This window comes from Elaeis guineensis, chromosome 9 (assembly GCF_000442705.2).
Source record: "Elaeis guineensis isolate ETL-2024a chromosome 9, EG11, whole genome shotgun sequence".
NCBI lineage: Eukaryota > Viridiplantae > Streptophyta > Magnoliopsida > Arecales > Arecaceae > Elaeis > Elaeis guineensis.
This window is the reverse complement of record NC_026001.2, coordinates 87580498-87597962: the sequence shown is the minus strand read 5'-3', so window position 1 is coordinate 87597962 and position 17465 is coordinate 87580498. Positions and strand designations below refer to the sequence as shown.

At 35.2% G+C, this 17465-nt stretch overlaps 1 protein-coding gene across 2 annotated transcripts; it reads right to left on the bottom strand.

Annotated features, from left to right (window-relative positions):
• Positions 1-997: 997 nt before the first annotated feature.
• LOC105051179 (transcription factor FER-LIKE IRON DEFICIENCY-INDUCED TRANSCRIPTION FACTOR-like) lies at positions 998-2741 on the bottom strand. Of its 2 annotated transcripts, none has more exons than XM_073243588.1 (3): positions 2209-2741; positions 1444-1824; positions 998-1353 (listed from the first exon to the last, which is right to left on the bottom strand). In XM_073243588.1, exons 1-3 carry the CDS (start codon positions 2662-2664, stop codon positions 1249-1251), a joined length of 942 nt encoding a protein of 313 aa, XP_073099689.1. In that variant the 5' UTR covers positions 2665-2741; the 3' UTR covers positions 998-1248. The 2 variants fall into 2 exon arrangements, with proteins under 2 accessions (XP_073099689.1, XP_010929791.3); XM_010931489.4 differs by having other exon boundaries at positions 1003-1353; positions 1444-1821; positions 2209-2738.
• Positions 2742-17465: the final 14724 nt, after the last annotated feature.

Here is a 17465-nt window from a genome sequence, read left to right as displayed (position 1 = left end):
AGAAAAACTTGTAAGAAAGAATCCAACAGACTCAATTATATGGCATCTACATAAACAACTAAACGCAAACACTCATGGAGAGACATCTAAGAAGAAATCAATCTTATATGAATGAAATGGTGATCAAGACCTGCTTCCATAATTTATTTGAGGACAGACTTATTTCCATCATTATCGGTAGTATATCTGCTTGTATTTTTTGATGTACCAGTTACTGAGTCAATGCTTACATGTTACCGCCACCAGATTTGCCATCCCACCTGGTTGATAGGTTTATCAGTCAACTAATTTATTGATAAGTTTTATGTTGATCAAGTTTACAGCATATGAGGCCGTCCCAATATTTTGACTTGGGCTGAGGCATGTCAGCGGAAGCATGGTCTGAGCTTAATTATGGAATAAGCCTTCAATATTTGAAGTTAAATTACTTTTGGACTGACTCATATCAACTCGAGGTGCATCAATGGTGGATGATGTCTCAATTTAATCAGTTTCGCACCCGTTTGATCGGTGTTTTACATTTAAAACCCATTAATCAGCAAACTTAATGATATTTTTGGCTCTTGGTTTTGGTGACCATTTTATTCTCAGTCCTTGCCCTATAAATGTATGTAAATTGGGCATAAGTGTGTATGAAAACAAAGCAAAATTATGTAAGAGAGGCTTGGGCTAGTTGTTAGATGAAAGCTGAGTAAGGAGTACTGGTCCTAAAACAAATAGTTCAGGGGCTACCTATAGATAATGACTCCTTGTTACTCCAGAGGTGGTGGGGAACATGCTACCTCATGTATGATATCCGGTTAAGAGATGTTAGTCATAAGGATATGGCCACCCATTCAGAGAGAGAGAGAGAACACACACACAAACATACATACATAGATATAGAGAGAGATAGATCCAAGCAAGAAATTGCAGTCTGAGTGCAATTTGTTTTCAGACTTCAAGAAACCCATATGCCATTTTCGTCATGTATGTCATATAAAATTGGTATCTCAAAGCAACAATACATGATTAAGAAACTGTTTATTGCCTCTTCTTCCTCATTTCAAGACTATTACACAGGATACAATTTAATGTCTTTGAAACAAGAAACCTCTTTAGAACGTTTCTCAAGTTAAGACTTCTAATGAAATATTTTTCTGTGGTTTATTTAGGCAGCTGGAAGGTACCCCGCAATTAGCATTTCCAGTCTACGATGGTACATATCCAAAAGACAGAAGAGTGTGAAAAATTATGAGAACAAAAGATTTAAAACATCGCTGTCATCTCGAACTCAAATCCCTCCTTAAGAATTGCCCCCATTATCCATAGCTTCACAGTTGACACATTCATCTCCTCCACAAATCCTCTAACCTGTTGACCACCGAAGAATTCATCAATTAACATGACATTAGTTAATGTACCAAGAACACAAAGAAAAGAAAGTAAAGATGAGGAAATTACATTCAGTGTTAGTGTTAACACATATATCTCAGAGGCAATGGAGATGTTAGAGCTCGCTAAATCGAAGCACCCAAGAGACTCGATCGCAGAGTAGAGGGCTGAGGAAATGCCTTCACCTTTGCTGCACTCCAACTTCACAAAGAATCTTCCTTCTCCTACATCATGAGCTATCAACCGCAATACTTTTCCGCCGGATGGACTACTTCTCCCTTGATCAACCTGTGAAACATTCATGGTGTGCTCGAAGGGAATTTGCGATACCTGATCTACTTTTGAGGAGGATTCAAGCAGAGTGATTTCCTCTGCTAGCTTCTTTGCTTGCCTTTGAAGATTTTGCACATACATAACTGCATCAGCAATAATCGAAGCCTTGTCCATCTGCTTTTATATGTATAATTCAATCGTAAGAATGAATGAAACAGTCAAAAATTAAACTACTCCCACATTTACTAATCTCTGATATGGCTTCTTCTCTTAGTTTATTTTAGTAGAACTACTACTTTAAGTTATTGGTCCCCCTTAAGTGACAAACATGAGCCACACAAGTGACATCACATTGATAGAAACATGGGTTTATTTTAAGGAATGCATTCTATCTATCTCATTGGCATGAGCCATATGCATTCCACAAGCTTGGAAAAAGAAGGGCCTCAAAACAGACACAAACACTAAGAAAGCACCATGTCATCCTTTTTCTGAAGTTGGCCAGAAACTAGTATGTTAAGTTTTGGACCAAAAAGATTCAAGATTGATGAGAGGGCACACCTTAGTTATGTTAGGAACCAAGGACCGCAGCTCATAGAGCTTGTCCTTCATTCGCCCACGCCGCCTCCTCTCCGAGATCAGAGTCTTCGAACGGTCTCTCCTCGACCTCGCCACATTTGTGGTCCCCCCAGAGGAATTGCCATCACCTTGTTTCTCCTCAGGACTTGCAGAAGCATTGCCATCTACTGACAAGTATGCTTCAGGAAAATCTTCGACTGCATCGACATGCAATCCAAAGCTAGAAGTACCTTCGCCTTCGCCATCGAACAAGTTTTCGACCATCGAATGCAGCCCATTGCCATCATAACCATTTCCAAAGAGCATGAATTCATCAAAGACGTGCTCATAACTTGTGATGGTTGTTGTGTCAAAGTTGGTGTTGTTCATGAGACCATCATGAGGCATGGTGTCCATAAGGACTGCTTGTGGTGTGAAGAATAGTTGGTGTTCCTCCATGTCTTTGAGTTGGCTATTTCTTGCTACCTTTCCGGTTTTCAGAGTGCCCGTGGCTTATATAAGGTAGAAATGACCTTGCCTACGTAGTATGAATGGAATCACTAGCGAATATGAGCAGATTAGGGAACCAGATATAATCCAAAGGAGTTGAATACTCCTAAAGTCTTTTTGTGTTGTAAGTCACGTACTAGCTCACCTCAGACACGTGGATATGTCCAAATGGCACGTGTGGTCCACAAACGGATGGGTCACGTATTAAATGCCCATCGTTTTGCCATGAGGGGAAAAATTATACCGGACTCACGATAACTTATTTTATGGGACACATACAGCGCGCCCACCGTTTTGCTGAAAGGGGAATAAAGTAGTGATCATTAGATCAACATAGTCCACATTATGTACTTCACAAAATGCATCAAGTTTAATCTTTTAACAAAAAATGAATTTTGAAAAAGACCAAGAATGCTTTTGAATCTGAGCTATTTCCCATCAAAATATGTTATCCTTGACCAAATTTCTAAGATGAAGGCTTCACCATGGAACTAAGTAAATCTTTCGGACATTTTGTCAATATGGGATTATGATAATCTCTTCCACCGTATCTTGTTACATCTCCATTATAGTTGGCTTTCACTCAAGAAAGTAGGGGGACCATCCATGGCACGAGTCCTACTCAACTTTGGTATCTCTTAATAAGAGACCCGTATGATTAATGAAGATTATAATACACAATGAACCTAGCTTTGATATCTTTTGTCATAGACCCATGGCCGGAAAACCTTATTTATTAGTTCCATAGTGTTAGCCAAATGAGCCTTAGATTTCAAAGAGGCTTGTGTTGAATACAAGAGTAAATAACTTATGAAAATGAGGTAATTTTAGATGATCCTAAAACAAAATAAAAACCACAATATTTCTTCTCTTTTTATATTTTCAATATGACAAAGCCTATTCTTAAAATATTTTTATTTTCGAAATTCTCCTCTCTTATAGTGTGTCTTTCATTTAGACGATATAATACTACAAGAGCATCCCAATGGCATACTCATTACGAGAAGGGCACAGGGGCTCGGCCCCCAAAAAGCACTAGGCCAGAGGACAGAACCAAGAGGAATTGCAATGTGAGAGTTCAAAATCAAGTAAGGCAAAATCAAAAACAAAATCAGAGATTACAGATCATGAAAGAAATTCCTAAAATCAAATGAAAAATTTTAAAAAAATGGAGAAAGAAGGGGTCCCCAGGTGGAAGATCTAAACCACAAACTAAATGGAAAATACATGGAACATGAAAATGTGGTTCACTCAAATTTCAATGATCCAAGTGGGCTAGTGGATTAGCAGTCCAGTACAAAAATATTTGATGAAGTATCAATAATACAAACATATAATATTATATATAAATATATATTGGCATATTTACATATTCTATTAAATATAAATATAAATATATGAATTATATAAAATAATGACTTTTAATATAATAACAAACTAATTTCAAGTAGTCAAAAATATGGATATAAAGTATATTAATGGGAGGATAATTCTGAACATCTGATTAAGTTGGATCACTAATCTGCTAAAAAACTCGGCCAAGTTATTGAGAGTTTTTGACTGAATTGTTACTCCAAAATGAGCAATCCGATGTGCAATCCACCCGGAACCCTTCTGATCTGATCCATATTAGGCAATCCCTGAGTTGCGTAGCTGAGTTTGGCTGGATGTCCCCTCATGCGTCTTGCCGCACCACCCCCTTTAAAAAGGCCAATTTTACACCGTTAGGCATTGTATGCAGGATAAACTGGGTGCCAAGAGAAGTCTTCCATCATAATTAAGAAAATAAAAGTGGAATAAAATAAGAACATATTCTGAAATCTTAGGACTGACTTCATGCATCTCTTCATTACCTCACCAAACAATGCACCAAAACGCCGAATTTTCTGTAAAATACTCTCTCTCTCTCTCTCTAAATTATCATAGTGATTCTTAATTTGGCTGAGATATCAGTTTTTATTGGTATAAGGTCACTATGATATTTACAAAATATGAAACATTATTAAATATTAAAAATTAATTAATAATTAATTTTTAAACATTCTCCATCATTTTTTCTTTTGGTTTTTGGTTATTGAATACCAGACAAGATTAACCGATGTATCATCTCATCTCAATTAGGTACCAGTTGCCAGGAAGATGGTTAGCCGAAAAGTCTAACACAAGTCTCTTATTCTAATCATTTCGGCGGTGGAAAGCTGAAGGAGGAGTTGGATGTAAATTTCCTTGGAGAATCCAAGAAGCTTTCGTTAGTTCTCCATTAGATGCTGGTTCCATATGTGTTCACACCCATGAGTGTTAGATAATGGGCAGATAAGCCATGCCACCCTGATGCATTTGAAAGCAATGTTGGATGTTTCTAGCCATCTCCATGATGTCTCATGTCTTGTATGATAGAACTTATATTAGTGCAGTCTTTCTCAAGTCTCAACCAACATTAAAACATAGGACTTTTTGATATGTTGGTCAGGTGGAATGTTCAGCTATTGTTTAGTTATACTTTTGGATATTTAAAACATAAGCCATGTAGTATAAATGTTATTTAAAGGCAGTTATATGAGTTATATATGTACCTGCATCTAATAGCTCCAAATGTCCAAGATGACATTACAAAACTTGGTGGTAACCAGCGTGAAGACATGGGTTCATGTCATTGGAGGAATAATGTGGCAAGTTTTGTCACATCTAACCTGCTTCAAAGTCTTAAACCATTTAAAATATTCCCCCTCTTAAGGGGTGCTGCTTTGGTCTGATTTTTTCCTATTTGGTTGAATTAAACAGTCACTGCAAGATTGCTAGAGTCTGCCTTTATTTATTTATTTATTTTTGGATGAGATAATGACCATCATTTTTGAGAGAACGGAGGAAATAGAATTTTTGGACTAATCAAATTCTCATTTGGCCATGGTTGAGAATTAATTTGCTTGTAGGATGGTTAATTGTACAAATTAGTCTTCTTTTGTTTTTTGTATATGTAAAGATGGAAAAAAGATTCAAATGTATTATATATTTCATTTCATAAGAATAATAGAAATCACATAAAACTACATTGTAGAACGTCACAATAGGCATAGACATCTAAAATTATAATGCTCTAATTTCTACCTGGTTGGAGCTAAATGCCACTCAACTTCGTTTTAGATTTAAATGATGGTTGAACCATCTGTTCATTAAGATAATGCCACTAAGTCTGGCTTAAAGTTTTGAACTTCATCATAAATGTCTAGAACTGGGATACTTAACCCATACCGTTTCTTTGTTCATCTTATTTTTATCATTTCACTTCATATGAGAATTAACAAATTGAGCATCACCAAAAAAATTCCTCTTTTAGAATTTAATAAATTCTTTTGCATTCTTATTTCTTGTCAGATATATATATATATATATATATATATATATATTGGTTTCCAATATGGTCCAATGTAGGATCTCGTTCCTGATCCCCTCGACATCAAAAACTATGTTTCTGCCAACAACTTATTAAAAAAAGGAAGACTGCATGAGCATGAAGAGACAAACAGATGTAATCACTTTGAAATGATCCAGATGAAGACAAACCAATGTTCAATATTTTAGGTGATAATATCCTCTTATAGATAATTGGCATGTTATAATTAGGTCCCACTTGGAATCTTCTTCTATTGTCTTACTTTGGTTGATAGATTAAGCACTAATTGGCAGGTCAGCTAATTGGTTGTTTTTTCTTTTGGAGCTAATTGATTGTTAACTTCCTAGATAAACCTAAACCACATGCAGCCTCCCCCATATGTGGCCGCTGAAACTCTGATGTTCTTTATAGACTTGACTCAAATTCCACTTGACTTCAAATCTCTCTCTCTCTCTCTCTCTCTCTCAAGAAAAAAGAAAAGAAAAAACATTGGATTTAGGGTTCAGGAGGGTCAAATAGAGCCAAACTGACCCTAAATCCAATCCAACTTAGACTCCAACAATAATTGCAATCATGACTCATGGGTTAGACAATGGTTCCAAAATATGGGACTCCCCAACTCCCTCAAACCTGAATTAATCAACTAGATCAGGCTTTCCAACTTGCTTAACCTAAATGTAAGCTGTTTGGAAGGGTTGTTTAAATGGATAAAATGATGGAATAATTTAAGGCTTTGAGGCACATAAATCATTATCTTTAAGGTGATATTTCCTCCATTCTAATGAGTTTGCAAATGGGTTCGTGGCAAATCACCACCAGGATACAACAAAATCTTATAGAATTCTACAAATAGCAATTCTGAAGAGATTCCCAAGAAATTCTCTAGAGAACAGTTAGAAGCTAGAGAGAAGAGTAAAGGTTTTAAGATGGAAGGGAGATGATTGTCATCTGCTGTCACAAGGTTCTACATTTATACAGTCTAAATGAAGGGAACAACACCTTTTCCTAAATACATGACTTTTAATATGTAAATACGTGTCCTTTCAATCTGAAAATATAAGGCTTCTCATCTTGTAAATATGCTTCTTTCGTTTAAATTAAAGTATCTAATACCAGTGGTTGTCTTACAATGGTGAAATCATACAAAAGCATCTTTTCAAAGTCATGAGATTTTAATTTTAAATTGAACTCTATCTGATAGAAATATCTTAAAAAGAAAATTCTTCAAAAAAATAACCATAAACATCCATTGGCCCTTATTTTCTCTCCTTGTAATTTATTTATTTCTGAGAGGAGACCGTATGACACATCTATTTGGCCCTTCCTCTCCTTTTCTTCCTTTCTATTTAATTAAAAAATATTATAGTCTAACCAATACTCTCCCACTAGCTTGTAATATTAAATTTTCTTTAGTTTCTAATAATACAACCATGCATTCATGAAGGTATCTTTTGATTTAAACCCTCAATTAATATAAATACACCAAAGCTCTAATAAAATTATTAGTGGACAGGGCTTAAACCAACACTTCTTTATATTAGAATTGAAAATATTATATACATATTATACATAGTTTCCATAAGAACTTCATAAACACAATTTAGCACTATTATGGCATATGCTAATCCTGATTTATGAATATTTATAAAAGTAAACCCTTAAACTCTTCTAGAAGTGACACCACTTCTATATTAATATAGGTAGAATCGCTATCCTATTGTCTCTGTTGCTACAAACACTTGAAAATAATTTAGATTCCATTAAAGATCAAACTCATCCTCTATTTATCATAACAATAAGTATTGATTTACCTTCTCAGGACTTAAATTAAGTTTCTCATCTTAGTCATATATCAATAACTTGTTATTATCCTTTAAACCTTAAAATTAGTTTTTGCTAGAACAAGATTGGGTTCTCATTATAGTGACTAATTAGAAAAGGTTTCAGTCTCATTCTAGCAGAAGTAGGTTTTATCAATTCTCTTAACAATCCTCTGGTTAATGCATCTACTAGATTATCACTAGACCTATATAAATGATGGTAATAACTTCATCCATTATTAATTATTTGATATATTTATATCTTAAGCTTATATATCTAAATTTTCTATTATAGACCTTACTATATGCTTTAGATATAGTTGCTTCACTATCACAATGAAGGAAATAGGTGGCATAAGTTGTGGCCATAATTTAATGTCAACAATGATTTTTCAACCATTTCGCTTTCTAATAGCAGCTACCAATGCTATAAATTCAAATTCTATGGTCGAGTGTGATATGCATGTTTGTTTCTTAAAGGCCCAACTTTTTGCTCCTCTAAGTGTAAAAATCCATCTAGATGTTGATTTATTATCATTTGTACTTGTATTTCAGCTTTCATCGGTGAATTCTTCTAGTATAGCTGGATGATCAAAATAAAATGGTCCTAAATGAATATTTTCTCCAGATATCTATGGACTCTGCTTATTTCTTACCAATGATATATACTAGGTTTACTAGTTTTTCTTGATAGCTTACATGTGCAAATGCAATATCTGGCCTAGTACAATACATTGCATATATTAAGCTTCCAATAGTACTAACATATTCAAGTCATGATACTAGTACATTATAATTATCAATTACCTTAACATTGGGATCATATGGGGTACGGGGTCGGATGGAAGCCGATGGGATTATTTCGCCTGGATCTCCATGATCACCTTGATGAATTTTGGCTGGGTAATGGCACTAGATCGATTATCGGTCAATGTAGCATGTTGATGTCCTCGATATATGGCCAGGATGATGTTCGAGGACTAAACCCAATGAATAATTCACTTCACTATTAGGACATTGGATGATGTTCGTCATTTGTTTAGAAAATGCTATGATTTCGTACGTATAATTTAAAAAAATTTTCTAAACCTTATGCAGTGAAGTAAATAAATTAAAATATTTTTTAATTTATAAATATGTATCAGATCTGATCTGAAAATTAGAGCTAAGATCTTTACGCGAATATGCTATCTTGATCTGAAATCTAAAAAAAACAAATTAGTAAAATCAAATCGGAGATCAGATCTCCATACCTTTGGATCCTCGGATGTCCTGAGTTCCGATCGTAGCCGCGCATGCATTCGACCTTTGCTAGGATCCATATGGAGATGCCTAATCAGAGCATCGAGATCATCAATATACTAGCACCTTACAGATCTCACTCCTCATCTTTGGATCTGCATATCTTTTTTAGATCTCAAAGAAGAAGTCGTTGTACGAACTCTTTCGCATAGATCCGATGGGATCTGAACCAGATCATCAAGAAGGAAAGAAGAATATTTTTTTCTCTTTTTGTCTCTCTTTTTATCTCTTAGATCTAATCTCTATTAGATCTTGAGTTTGGGATGTAAGGAAGAAAGGAAGAGGAGGCGTTGAGATGATTTGATGTCCTAAAGAAGCCTTCCACTTTTACACGCCAAAACTCAGCCCTAAAAAAATTTCATCGCACCAAACCAACAAATTTACCTCCAACCACTTCCTCTCACCCAAGAGATCTAATCACTTTTAATCTAAGGCATTCAAAATCAAAATCAAGAATTAGAAGGGCATGGAGATGAAGTTGTAAGGCAAGAAAAAACTCCCACACAAATTAGCGCATGCCAATTCTTTTCAATTTTTTTATTGCACAAAAAAATTTTTACATACTATATAGATAGAATTTTATCTATTTTGAAACAAATTCAAATAGAAATAAAATTTGAAAGAAAGAGAATCTCAGATAAAGTGGGGCGCCAACTATTGGCACCCCTCTCCTTCACGCGCGCAAGAAGAAAAAAGGGGTGCGTCTCAACATATGCCCTCCCCTTCTTGGTGTGAAATTTGGGAGAGAGTCTTAAAAAACTGGCTCTCTAAGTCATGGTTCATTAATTCAAATTGGATCTCAATTGGGTTCAAATCGAGTCCGAATCGAGTCGAATTTGAAAGGCTATCAAGCTGATCCAATCAAGCTTAAAATTCAAATCTGATTTAGATAATGAATCCAATTAGCATTAAATTAAATTAATTAAATTAAATTTGATTTAATTAATTAATACTTAATCTATAATTTAATCAATCTAATAAATTATAATATTTATAATTAAGTTCCTGCACTAACAATTAGCAGCTACCAAAACTGTAACGATTACAAATTAGTAGTTTCTAAAATTCAAACTATCAATCTGATTAATAATTCGAATATGATCTAAGTCATTGATCAGGTTATGCTTCTTTTGTGTGTGACCCCATAAATTTTATTCTATTTGATAGTGAGACATATCATGATCTCCATCACAGTATCATGAAACTCTTTTCGATGGGCTAAAACGATTCCTACTTACCTCAACAAGGATCGTTGATCCAAAAATGATTCTAGTAGTTCTCACGATCCATTAGTGACACCTAACAATATGTAGTGGTAATCCAGTAGAATAGAAAAAATAAATCCTAAGTGCAGTTATCGTGTGATACAATCCCTCGACGTGAGTCCCGATTAGACAGAGATCATGGAGAATTATCAAACTCCATCATTAGTCATATACTAGATTGGCTCGACTCAAGTTTATTTGTGAATTCGTGCAACTCTTTTTCAGTATTCACTCTTACTCTAGCCAGAGATTTTCTGAACTCAGTTTTGTGAATCACATAGACTTCTTTTCTACTAAGATCGATAGATTCTATTTAAGTGCATCCTACTCCAAATAGCGAATCTGAACCTATAATAGCAACATACACAGTAAAGATCCGAATAGCTAAGGACCAAGAAAATGTGTAGTCAAACTAAGTAGCCGCTATGAATAGCCAACACCACAGATCAAAGACCAGTCACACCACTACAGCATTGAGAAAATCACTGATGAGTGAGTAGACATCCAAGAATTTTTATGTTGGTCACACTCAGTGTAAGTTATTCTCTAACAACACCTGCACTCTACCCTAGTGTCTCTACACCGTAGACTTGAGACTCATTTATCCTAAAGAGAGATGATCCATGCACCGATCTTGAATGGATTGATCACTGTCTTCCATGATAATCCTTCGATCGGGAGCATTTAGAAATTAACCACTAATAATGTATCTCAAATTTCAACACTTTGAGAATATATAAAATCATCTTTGTTAATTTTAGAACAAATCATGGACATATATGATATAATTGGTTATAAAGATTGCCCATCAAGTATAAAATATGTCTTAAAAAAAATATGTGTCAATTAAGATTGGCTTCTAAGGCATACATCTAATAAACTTCCACTTGCACTAAAGCCAATTTGCCATATACCTGAGCCCCATCTTTGAAGATAGGCTTTAGGGTTTAACTGGCTAAGTAACTCGGACCTACCATATTTCATGTGGAGTTACTCTCTACACCTTCATGTATTTTACTTGAGATAATTGTGTATATTCTGCTCTATGTGCATGGACTTCTGTGAAACTTGGCTCTAGCGAGGGCTATGGACTATTATCTTTGTAGTAAATATCATAGTATCTAATGGTATGACATCAAGTTTCACAACTATCATAAGAATCCGAATGCATCCTGCACATCTATAGCATATTCAGCTTCTATTGGTCGATTGCCTGGATCCTTCAACATATCGAACCAACATAACTAAGAATATATGCTGATGTAGATATTCTACCATCAACATCGGTGTATCCTCCCACTCTTAGCTCTAACCCTTCTTCAAAAATGAGGAATAATTCTTAGTGCTCTCAAATACTTAAATATTTTCAGAGCAATCCAATACTCCCATTTGGATTCAACTAATATCTACTCATGAATTTATGGCAAGATATACCAAGTCAAATACATAGCATGGTATACACCCATGCCTAAGAGGATAAAGGATCCTCTTGAAGATTTCAATGCTGAACCCTTTTAGCATCTCTTCTATGTATTTGTCTGTGAAAATCAAACATTCTTTTAGGATCTATCTTTATAGACCTTTATTTCTAAAATATTTGACCTAGGTTTTTGATACACATCATAATCGATATTAGTATGGGATCCTCCTATTGACCTTCATATAACTACATGATTCTTTTTTATTTTTGATGAAATCAAATAATATTCTAACTCTGAGATTTTAGCTTAAATCCACAGAGGATTTTCACAGTGTGATCTCTATCACTGGAAGTGAAATCCATAGGCCACTGTAAATAGATATCTTTCAAAGATATCCATTTAGTAGGGCTATCTACACATCCATTTCTCGAGATCGATGTATAACATCACCTCGTTGTAGGTTTCGAGATCATCCTTATATTCCTATTCTTTCTTGAAAAATATTTTTTTTGAATCTTTTGTAAGAATACCAAGTATCTTTCTAAAGGATGAAAAATCCTACTGGATCTATGAGGTAGAGAAAGTACTACATATACTGGCTCATCTTAAATAAGTTGTAGAGGTTCTATGACTCGTTATTCTTTAAAGATTTTATCTTTGAGTTCATCTTTCCATTATTTTCAAAAAATAGTATGATTGCTCCAATCACATTGTGAACCACTGGAAAGAAAAAGTAACATCCCAAACACTTTTGAGATACCCCATAAATGAGCTTTCACAAATCTATCCTCTAATCTGTCCACCATATCATATCTCATATGGTGTGATGAAATCAACTTTAGAAGAAATCTAATTTAAATTTAAAAATTAAATCTTGTTCTAAAAAACAATAGTTAAACTAGTGACATTCATGATAGATCGAACCTTGTCTCAGACAACGTCATTGCTCTTTAAAGATATACCGTTGAGCTGAGGTGTATTAGGAGAATTTTATTATGAAACTATGCCATTCTCTTTAGATAATCGATAAATTTTTTATTTGGTATTGCATCCTCAATCTAATCGAAGTACCTTTAAATTTTTTTGATTTATTTTTTACTTTATATTTGAATTCTTTAAACTTTCAAAGTTTTTAGATTGGTATCTCATATACATATACCTATACTATGACTGTTCACAATAAAGATGATGAAGTAATGATAACTTCCTAGTCTGACTCATCAAATGGGCCATGCACATCGTATGCGTATTAGATAAGTATCTCAGTGGTTCTATCCCTTTGATCTACAAAGGACAGCTTGATCATTAATCCTCAAAGAGATGATTCATAGATCAGATATGATTAACAGTCAATGAGCCTAAAGGCCATTTTCTCTAGTCGATAAATTATTTTTTCTTATACATGACCTAGCCAAAAGAACCATCTATATACTTTAGGTTATTTAGTTCTGGATCTCTCAGACCCAATGGCATTCACTATTTACTCAAATAAGTTCACAAATACATCATCATGCAAATGATAAAGAGCTAAATCCAAATGGCAATCACTGAGATTAGCCCATAGCGACAGTGCAACTTTTGCACCATTACAATTCAAAAAAGTCACTTTACCTTTCTCAGTCCTCTTCCTTCCTTAGATCTTATATTAAAGTGCGTAATATGCACTAGAGTCTAATGAAAAAGAAAAACTATAAGATCAATTTTGAGCAATTCGACATACCTTCCAAAGGCATGTAAATGATTCTTTAGTTTCTCCAGGTATGTACCTCTGAACTTTTCAAGATCCTTTAATTATCAATATATTGACCAATTCAATTAAGATGCTATAATATTTATTCATATAATAGTTTTATAAACTATCCGTATGAATTAGAAATTGTAGGATCAAATTCATTAGTAATTTCTTATACATAGTCATGTCGAGCCTTTCAAGCTCTTCAATGTCCTTGATCGTCGATCATGGACAACTGTCCATCACATATCTCATGCACTATGCGACTCTGATCATCTCACAACTATTACAGATGAATCAGTATGTCATTGGCAGTCTACATATCCTTATGCATATATTGAATTTTATCAACTATGAAATTCAATTTATAGCACCTAACCTAATTGTCCATATCCAACCATTTGTCAAGTATAGCTCGTTGACTATGAATTGGACAAGCTGATGACATTGGGTTAACCAACTCAAGAATATGTCTTAATTTTTAAAAGCTAAAACTATTCTTAGATTTCTAAACCAGAATATGTAGTTGATTTTAGTTGAGTGATTGATATCTAAGATTCAAGCTAAAGGGTTGGAAGCTGATAGAATTGATCATAGAGAGTAAAGATTTAATTAAAAAATTATACTTATAATAGTTTATTCTAAGGACTTCAAAAATAAACAAAGGCTCCTACTAATTTTTCGAGTCTCTCACACTCCTCGAGTGGAAAAAAAAATCCTAATGTGATAAGTGATTCTAGTGAGTACTGTGGTCCTATCGATGTACGGCACCTTACCCAATAGTTATTGATGACACATATATCAATACATGGATAACTTTTTGTTCAGATACTTCTCCAAGCATGTTGCAGCGACTTGATCTCTAAGTTCTATGACCTCATCTAACAGTTATTGACACATTTCTTAGTTAAGTCCGTTCCACCATTCACCAGTAAGTGCAAAGCCATTATTGGATTCCTTACCTAATAGTTATTGGGTTCAACTCCATCTTTATCCTGGAGCATCTAATGCCAATAGAGTGGTTGTGCCTTCCCGATGCAATCGAACCACTGTAACCAGTCGAGAACGATCAATACCAGAGAAGGTACCCATATCTTTACAATAGTGGAAGATCAGTAGATTTAATATTTAGTGAGGAGATTTAGGTTTAGGCCTCTTTTAATTAGTCACATACATCAGATGTAATGACCAATATGGTTTGGGTTAGCACATTTCATGTCTAACCAATCTAGTCGGTATGGGTGAACTTGAATCAACAAGTAATCTAATACAAAACATAATCTTTCAAAATGACTAGATAAGTGAAGATAAGTGGGGGTCCTCCCTTTGCTTTCCTTAAATACCAACGAATTGGCTAGATCAAACAACGGAATCAATTAAAGAACCACCATCTACTTACCTTAGACACCAAATTGGTTGATTAGAATCAATTAGATTAATCTATAATCCCGAGTTCTAACTGTTGAGCCAAATTCGATCTTGACTTAATCAATTCACAACATATGTGAATCAATTTGACCAACTACAGCTAAATTTAATTTTGAGCTCCTTTGACCTAATTATAGCGAAAATTTAGTGCAGGGGCAAAATGGTAATTTTAAAATTTTTTCAAAATTACTATTTTACAGCAGAATTATTAATTAATCTCATTAATTAATACTAATTAACCCTATACTAGGATCTAAATATGATACAACAGCATACATTTAAATTTGAAATTCAAATTTGAATCAGTAAAACTTTTACAGTATTGTGTTCAGAACACATCACCTTTTGCGGGTAGTCGATCACCGCAATCTGATCTCCATCAGGGGATTCTGATTGTCATGTCACAGCCACATAAATATCTGGCCTCTACGGATCGTCCACACGAAGCTCCCGTCTGATCAGCTCCTCACGAATGCTAGTTCGTGATTCATCTTTTGATGGCAGATGTTGATCGAACTCCTTCAATCAATATGTGCCGACTTCTCGGATGCTCCGGATCATTTGCACAATTGCTTGAGAGGCTGATGGATCTCTCCCAAAAATTTGGTGGACTCACAACACTCGTGGCACACCAATCTCACTTCCCAATCCCTAGGTAGAAACCCTAGGGTACACACCAAAAACCCTGCGCCCAATTTTCTCTCTTTTCTTTCTTTTTTTCTCGGAAGGTTTTGGACCTTCACCTCACACACCAACCTTCCTCACGCCCCACTTTCTTTCTCTTAATTTTTCTGCACACGCCCCACCTTTCTTCCATTTTTAAAACAACGTCGAACGTGTCTTATCCGTGTGAGAGGATAAAGATAAGTGGTTGCACATTTGAATTCAAATCAAATTTGAATTCAAACGAAAACCAACTTATCCTTATCCTTTTAGGCATGAGAAGAGAAAGGGTGTGGCTCTTTGTGTGTGGAAAATATTTCACGAAAAACTTTTTCTCGTGTAACTAATGTGGCGCACAAAATGTATAAGGATGAAGGGGCAAGTGATAAGTTATCCATTCAAATTCAAACATGCTTTGAATTTGAATGGCTAACTAATTATTTTATCCATCCATATGGCACACAAATGAGGGCATGGGGAAGGGTTTTGCATGAGAAAAATTTCACGAGAAGTTTCTTCTCGTGAATTCAAATGGGTGCAAGGAAGTTGGGTGTCGCAGGGAATTCAAAACAAGATGGTTTGATTCAAATTGAGCCAACCTAATCTAAATAGGTTAAGCACAATTAGAATAGATTAAACCTAACATAATTAGGCTTAATTAGGCTCAATAAAATCCTAATTAAATCAAAAATTAACTAAGCCTAATCCCTGATCAAATCAGAGACTAAACCACCTTAGCGATTAGGTCAACATTTAACCTAATCGGGTCAATCCAAACTGAATCCAATTCAATTGGACTTGATCCAAAAATAATTACTCAATCAAATTGAGTTAATTAGCGATCAAATCACTAATTAAACCTCTCATAAATATTGAGTCCAAATCTGATGGACAATCAGGCATCAGAGACCATCGATATGAAACCCTGATCAAAGAATTCAAATTTCAAATTCAAAATTTGAAATTCAAAATTTTGACCCCGGTACCCAAAATGTGTGGAACTCATGATCAGAGAATCCTAATTCTCAATCATAGAGTCCCAGATAGATAAGACTCATAATCAGCCATCAGATCAGAAAGGAACCTCTAATGTGTGTGACCCCGCAGGTTCGAACCTAAATCGGTAGCACAGGAACCAATTCCTGTACTAATCGAAGTGACCATCTAGCAATGATACCCGACGATCGGATAGGTCGAATAATCGCAATCGCAATATTCAGAACCTACGTGAATATGGTTACCGTATAATTCATCCCTTTTGACCCCTGTGTTTAGGACGACTCAGGGTTAAACTGTCAACCCTGATGATATCATCCGAATCGTGCTCAACTCAATTAGTCCTGTGACTCCTCACTAGGACTACCCTAGCCAAGGTTTTGCTAAATTGAAACACGACTGTACACAGCTCCTAAACTGGAGTGGTCAATCCCATCTTGACACACGCACCGACAAGTCAAATACTTGACTACACCAACAGCCTTCCTCACTGAATTAGAAATTTAGGTAGTCCAGTGCTTAAGTACAGCGAGTTGCTTGCAAGTCACTGTGGCGGTTTCAGGTCGGAGGGACATTTATACCCATATCCCATCGGAGCAAATCTTGACAGCAGAAATTGCTCCGGAGTTGATCACGTTCAGTGCAGATGTACCATTACATCTCACCCGTATGCCATAGGAGTGTCTCCACACTCTTTGGTTATGAGGACAACCAACCCATATGGCACACAAC